General features: G+C 45.3%; 2 protein-coding genes across 2 annotated transcripts in view; one reads left to right on the forward strand and one right to left on the reverse strand.

Annotated features, from left to right (window-relative positions):
* LIAS (lipoic acid synthetase) overlaps positions 1-3,624 on the reverse strand; it is a 17,642-nt gene extending 14,018 nt beyond the window's left edge. The window contains exons 1-2 of the mRNA XM_027768580.1: positions 3,440-3,624; positions 955-1,127 (exon numbers count right to left, since the gene is read on the reverse strand). Of these exons, the coding sequence (XP_027624381.1) occupies positions 955-1,127; positions 3,440-3,484 (218 nt within the window). The 5' untranslated portion in view covers positions 3,485-3,624. The remainder of the gene's footprint in view (positions 1-954; positions 1,128-3,439) is intronic.
* Positions 3,625-3,677: 53 nt separating this feature from the next.
* On the forward strand, positions 3,678-7,004 carry RPL9 (ribosomal protein L9; the record flags this gene model as incomplete). The annotated part of the gene is given in 6 exon segments (XM_014584458.2): positions 3,678-3,738; positions 4,112-4,158; positions 4,236-4,351; positions 4,914-5,009; positions 6,029-6,161; positions 6,924-7,004. Coding segments are annotated over 5 exon segments (472 nt in total), but the record flags the coding sequence as incomplete, so codon positions are not given.
* Between the last annotated feature and the right edge of the window lie 323 nt (positions 7,005-7,327).

The following is a 7,327-nucleotide window of genomic DNA, read 5'->3' on the forward strand; positions in this document are numbered from 1 at the left end:
TAAAAAAAAAAAAACATAAAACACAGCATCTAACAGGGTACTATTCTCATGTCTACCTTTTGCCATTCTTTTCTCATTTTTCCCTTTACAAAAAATATTTAATTTTTATTATCATTACTTTTTTGATCTGATATGTGACACATGCACTGAGAGAGAGAAAGTGGGAAAGCAAGCCACCAGGTCTTGGACTTGAACTGCGGTTTGCCATGTAGGAGCCCAACACCTTAACCACCATGCCACCTGCTGGCTCCAGTTATGTGATTCTAATAAAAGAATGAAGAAGTTTTAAACATCTCTTTCTTCATGAATAGCACTGTCAAATGCAGTACGTGTATCTGTTTAGTGTGAAAAGAGTTATGTATTGTCCACTGAATATTCTAGATTCTATGGTGACTTTTAAATGGGAAGAAAAATCTCAAATTTGGAGTGGACACTAGGTATCCTCAGGTTCCCTTAGATCCAGAAGTTGGATAAAGTACCTCCCAAAAGGAAACGTGCTTGCATGAAATCCTCTCACCGTTCTCTTAAAGTAAGGGAAGATATAAACACGTCGTATGTAAATTGACTGCTAGGAGCAACAGTTAGGTCATCGATACTCAGGAATACCCAGGACCGATGAAAAACGTTCGAGGCAAGGTGATACGAGGTGACGGTGGGAGCGAAGTGAGAACCTTCACTCTCTCCCAGAATTGGACGGTGGGTAGAAAACGGGGAGACGGTAGTGTTAAATGGCGGGGTCCTCCCAAGGCGCATGAAGAAAAGCTGTCAAAGGACAGAGACAAGTAAAGGATCCCAAAGACGTCACCTACCTGCCCTATCTAGCTCCGTTATCATTCTGTAATGACTTCTAGCTGAATTCAACAAGTCTGAAATTAAAAATCTATTCTAAGGTTTGGTTATAACTGAAAATCATGCATGATGAAGGAATTACAGTGATGTCCGATTTTCAATTACCTTTCTCCTTTCTGGCGTTTTAAGTTTCCTTTATATTCTTCCCAGGTGCTTTTGTCTGCAAGGTCGCCAGATACAAAATCTTGAAGGTCTGGTCCATTCTGTAAAAACTCCCTTTTTTTATCTGGCAAGGAATGCGATGCTCTGACTGGGCTGTATAAATATCTTCCAAATACCTAAAGAAATAGTTCATTATGCATTCAGTTACTAGTGGGGAATGATTTAGTTTCAACCCATTATAATACTTAAAAGGGAGCGTAAAGCTGAAGAACTGATTCTGAAATTATGCCAAACTATTTAGGAGCTCAGTCTAGAAAACTAGAATGGGGCCAGCAGGTGTTATGCTGTTTAAGGTGCTGGACTTCCACATGGCCAATTATGGTTCGAGTCCTGGACCTGGTGGCTTGCTTTCTCACTTTCTCTCTCTGTCTCCCTCTGGTGAGCACATGTGCCCTGTAGTGAACTAAAAAAATAATAACAATGATAAATAAGAGGAATAAGTAATTCTTTTTTTAAAAAGAATTATTCATTTAATTTTATGTATTCATTTATTTTTTTAATTTGACCAGAGAGAGAAAGAGTAAATGAGAAAGCAAGACACCATGTCTCGGACCTAAACCGTGGTCGGTCATGTGGGAGTGTCCGGCACCTTAACCACCATGCCACCTGCTGATCCCCAATAAGTAATTCTTTAAAAAAGAAAGAGAAGAGAAATTAGAATCTAGGATTGAAGACTAAGGGAGAAGAAACCAAACATAAGGAGAATAGGAATTCGGTGTGTTTGTTTTTGAGAGCTTTTTGCTATAAGGTGCATGTGCTCATCCAAAAGACAGACAGAAAGCAAGAAATCACCCCCCGGGGGGATGGCCACACCACAATCCCTTCTCCATTCTCTTCTCGGATCTTGGGCACGAATGCATACAAACCTGGCGTGAGTTTAAGCCACTGCATCTGGGACTTGACCTACGGTCGACTACGTGGGAGTCCAGCAACATAGCCATTATGCCAACTGCTGGTCCCCTTGTGTGTGTGTGTGTGTGTGTGTGTGTTTTCCCCCTAGAGTGTGTGCCCTGGTGGGAGACAGAGACAAGAACAGAGAGGGAAATTGAAAAAGAAGGGGGGATGGGTAGGGATGGCCACCCACAATTCCTTCTCCTCCATTCATTCTCCTCTCTGACTTGGGGCAGGCACCAGGGCTCCTGGGGGTTCTCAGTTCACAGGGTCTAGGACTCTAACAGACCGTTGGCCACATGGGATCCACCTGCTTTAACCTCAATGACATTTGTCCCACTCCCACATAGACACCCTTTTTAAGTTTAGTTTTTCAGAGAAGGAGACAGAGATGTACCCCAAGGGTGGTCATGCCAGTATCCACTCCCAGTCTGAGCCAGCAGATCCTGGACACCCCTCAAGTGCCCAGTAAGCACAGAAAGAACCTCCTAGCTGCCTCACTGCCCTGTCAGAGCCTGGCCCCACTAACTAGTGACTGATAGATTTAGAAAAGATCTGGAAACCTCTGCAACTAACACATCTCACTTTCATATACCCCACTTAACAAGCACTAAAAATCTGTCTCTCAACAATTTAAACTGCAGGAATGGGAGATGTCATGGTTTTGAATTTTCTCTTCCTGACGTGTCTTAGAGACGTTAAAAAAGGACATTTATAATAAATGTCTCTATTAATAAGCATAAAAGCGTTAGAAGAGAGGTAATGCCCAGGTAATTTTGAAGAACTGGAAGTCGCAAACCCAAACCTAATAGTCTTACTTTCTACATTGTGTTTTGATGTGACAGTCAATATGTACATGCTGAGCATAATAAACCCTGGTGTTTGGCTTCTAGAGCTGAATGGAAAACGTGCACGGTAGCCACATCACGATGAAACTCAGGAGCCAGCGTTTGGAATGCAGAGGCGCCTTGGACAGCTCAGAACCACCGCCCCTGCATCTGGTCACCCCCACAGCCAGGGCCCGAGGCCACGTCTGGATCCTCGGCCACAGGGGAGCCCCACACTGCACAGAGCAGGTATTCACTAAGCTCACTGCAGAGCTCATGCAAACCCAGGGCGCAATCTACTCTAAGCAGAAAACCAAAAACGAAAACAAAATACAACCCTCCCCGCCGGTTCAGAGATCATCAAAACCACCAATGCCCCAGACTTCAAAAAAATTAAATGAGTTACTACATGAAAAAGGGAATTTTGGGGGGAAAGAGGGCAGCAGGTGGCGTGGTGGCTAAGGGCGCTCGACTCCCATATAGTCGATCGCGGTTCGAGTCCCGGAACTGGCGTCTTGATGTATCACTTTCTCTGCCCCTCTCTGGTCAAATTAAAATAAATAAAGTTAAATAAAATAATATTTTAAAAAGAAAAAAGGATTGGAACAGTGCTGGACCCGTAGTAAGCGCTCGATAAGCACGATCTTTATTATTGAACGCGCTATTGAACCCCCACCACGCGCCCGATCTCCGCCCGCCCCGCCGCTCACCCGGGGCCCTAGGGTGCGGGCGGCGCCCCCGCAGCGTAGAGACATCCCCTGTTTAGATCTAGAACGGCCGAGGGGTGGAGGGCGCGCCAACACTCGGGAGAGGAAGGATCGGGAAACCGTGGCTGGGTTTATGACAAAGCAACGCAGCCCGCACTGAGCCGGCGAGCCTCGAGCCGCTCCGCCATCGACTGCTTTTGTCTGAGCGCCGTCTCGTACTAGTGACGCAATACGTACGTCGCTTAGGGGCTACAAGAGCGTGATGACGAAAGACGCTCTCTCTTTGCTGCGCCTACTGCGAGGTAAGGTGGGCCCGTCATGGGGCTCTACTCCAGGCATCGGAGGCCATCGTCTCCGGGAACGTCGGCAGGTCGGGTCCGATGCTAGGAACCTTCATGCCGGTTGTGTCCCCGCACGGCGAGCTCCGTATGGACCTGCCGCGCCGGCTCGAGAGCCCGATTTCGGCATTTTGGGCCTCCTCCCTTCAGCGTAACCGGGATGGCGCCGCCCTGTGGGACTCCGGCTGAGCCCGATAGCCGCCGCAGTGGGGCAGGCCCTTCCCGGCCGGGACGCGCGCCTCCCTGGGAGCCCTGCCTGGCGGGCCGGGGTGGGCGCGGGTCGAGCGCGGCGGGTGGAAAGCGGAAAGCGGCCGCTCACTGCGTGCTTGCGTTGCAGGATGAAGACCATTCTCAGCAACCAGACGGTCGACATTCCCCAGAATGGTAAGACTCGGTGCGCGCGCTCCCTCGGCGCCCCCGTGCCGCTCCCCGCGGCCTCACATTTCCCTCCTTCCTTCCAGTCGACATCACCCTGAAGGGACGCACCGTCATCGTGAAGGGCCCCCGAGGAACCCTGCGGAGGGACTTCAACCACATCAATGTCGAGCTCAGCCTCCTTGGGAAGAAGAAGAAGAGGGTGAGGACTTGGTATTGGGGGGCTGGGAGAGGGGCGCTTGAATTGCTTGGACAGTAGCGACCAGATTGGGTTGCTTTGGAAACTTGTGAATCGAGGCTCAGTAAACCGGTGAGATTTGTTACCAAATTTGCAGTACTTCCCGTGTTGGGGTTGACATTCCTTTGTGGAATTGTGTGTGGGGGCACACCGGAGTAAAGTTCTTTAGCTGTTGGAGTCCGTACAGGATGATTTTTGACTCCATTGGAGTACGAAGGAGTTGGGAAGAAGTGAGAGCTTAGTGCAGCTTAATGGCGTTGCAAAGCTACTCTGTGATGTTGGCCGCCGAAAGTAACACTTACTGAGTCCTTACTAAAAAGTGAAATTTGAGACACACTAAATGTACACAGTAGCAATAAGACTTGGTACTAAGCTTTGTACCACTAAATTACACTGTTTTTGCAGCTGAGAATCATGTGGTTTAATTAGGTTTTAGTATCTAGAGTGATTTAGTGAATGGAGAGACTTCATTTTCCTGCCTACTTATTTCGAGAAAGAATCTGCTCAAGTTTTTGTTCCTTTGCAGCTGCGGGTTGACAAATGGTGGGGAAACAGAAAGGAGCTGGCGACCGTTCGCACCATCTGTAGTCACGTCCAGAACATGATCAAGGGTGTTACGTTGGTAAGCAGACTGGTACCTTTTTTTTGAAAGTGGTTTCTTCGCTGTACTTTTTATTTAACATTACATAAGTGTGGGTAAAGACCACATGGGTATGATGGTGGAAGAGTGGGCTTGTTGGTGTGTTATCCACACAAAGTCAGAGTCACGCATTAAGAATTTTATGTAATAGAAAGTTAGCTGTAGCGCTGACACTTGGGGTAGTCTTTGATTGCTTGTTGGTATGCCTCCTGTCACCAGGATGCTTTGTAGCAATAGGAATACCTAAGTCTTGAGCTCCCTGCCCATTTTCCTAAATGCATACGTGTTGTGTTTTTCCTGTCTATTGCTTCCAGACTGTTCCATGTAGGCAGGGAAAGGTGGGGGGCTGTCGTCTTTTGTTTTGTTTTTTTTTTTTGCAGAGATTTTTGCTATAGGGCGCGTGCGCTCGCCAGACAGAGAGAGACATAGAGACAGAAAGCAAGAAATCCCCCCCCCCCCAGGGGGGATGGTCACGCCGCAATCCCTTCTCCATTCTCCTCTCGGGATCTTGGGCACACACGCACACGCGCCCGGCGTGAGTTTTAAGCCATCGGGTCCAGGACGCGAACCATCATCAACTACGTGGACCATCATCAACTACGTGGGAGTCCAGCGACATAGCCATTATGCTAACTGCTGGTTCCCTGGGGGCTGTCTTCTTGACTCACTACTTAACATCTGACATACCTCAGTAAATGTTAGTGTAGTGATCCGTATGTGAGACTTTTTCTGATTTCTGATTTTTTTTTTTTTTTTTTTAAAGCTAGCACTTTATATTCTGGTGTCAGGTGGTAGATGCTTCCTTATGCTTTACATTGAAGTCCTGTTGGGGACACGGAAAAGCGTAGGCCTTGGTACGTGTAGCAATTAAGAAAGCTTGAGTGCTCTGTGAAGATCTTCATTTTAAAATGAAGTGTGTAATGTAAGCTGTTTGTAAAATTATAAAAATGTATTTTTCTTGAAATGTCACAGCACTGCTAATAGCTTGAATGTTAACATAGGGCTTCCGCTACAAGATGAGGTCTGTGTACGCTCATTTCCCCATCAACGTCGTTATTCAGGAGAATGGGTCTCTTGTTGAAATCCGAAATTTCTTGGGCGAAAAATACATCCGGAGAGTTCGAATGAGACCAGGTATGTGCATAGTTTTAGAACTGATTCAGACGTTTTTCCTTTCTCCTCCTCTATTAAATTAGGGACATGTTGTGATTAAATGAGTTAAAATCGAAACCATTGTAACTGTGCTTGCCTTATATTTAGTAAGCACTGAGTCTTTACAGAATTTTACTGTTAATTCTCTCTCGATGATTTTTTACTCCATTGGAGTGTGAAGGAGTTGGGAAGATTATTATTATAGCTTAATGGCTTTCCAAAAATATTCTGTGATATTGGCTGCAGAGAGTAACATTTACTGAGTCTTTACGTAAAAAGTGAACTTTGAGACACACTAAATATATACAATAGAAATAAGACTTGGGGCAAAGCTTTTGTATAACTAAATTACACTATTTGATTTTCTGTGGGGGGTGTGTGTACTCTCTAGAAAAGGGGAGAGGATAAAAGCTCCTCCCCAAGGGGATGTGGTCAGGTCACAGTCACTTCTCAATTTCTCTGTCCTGTTGAGTTTAGGGGCACAGATACATACATGTTCTGTTGCACTGTTCACATACCTTAACTGAATTACTGGGTCTATAATAACAGCGGTGGGACCATGATTTGTTCATGTAGAACACTCAGATTTTGGCCTAGCTGAGTCAGATTCACGAATTCGAGAATTGAGGGTTAATTCGGTGCATGGGATTTTAAATGGAATGAACTTAACTGCTCTTAGAGTTAAAATATTTTGTGCAGATTTGACAAAGATTGGTATTGCACAAATTCTCTCTCCCCTTTTAGGTGTTGCTTGTTCAGTATCTCAAGCCCAGAAAGATGAGTTGATCCTTGAAGGCAATGATATTGAACTTGTTTCAAATTCAGGTTTGTGTGAATTTTTACTCAATAATTATGTTTGCAGAGTTTCATCTAAATCTTCTATTTTAGTGTCTGGTGATCTTTTAATTTATTATGGAAATTAAAAAGTTATTCCAAAGATACTCTTTTGCTATAGGGCGTGTACGCTCACCAGAAAGACACAGACAGAAAGCGAAGATACTCTTGACATTTTAGTTAATATGTAATAAAATGTTCTTTTTAAGATAAACTTAGCTGCTGATGTAATTACCTTTTTCACTCCCATAGCTGCTTTGATACAGCAAGCCACCACAGTTAAAAATAAGGATATAAGAAAATTCTTGGATGGG

Source organism: Tupaia chinensis, unplaced genomic scaffold, assembly GCF_000334495.1.
Source record: "Tupaia chinensis unplaced genomic scaffold, TupChi_1.0 Scaffold146907_1, whole genome shotgun sequence".
NCBI lineage: Eukaryota > Metazoa > Chordata > Mammalia > Scandentia > Tupaiidae > Tupaia > Tupaia belangeri.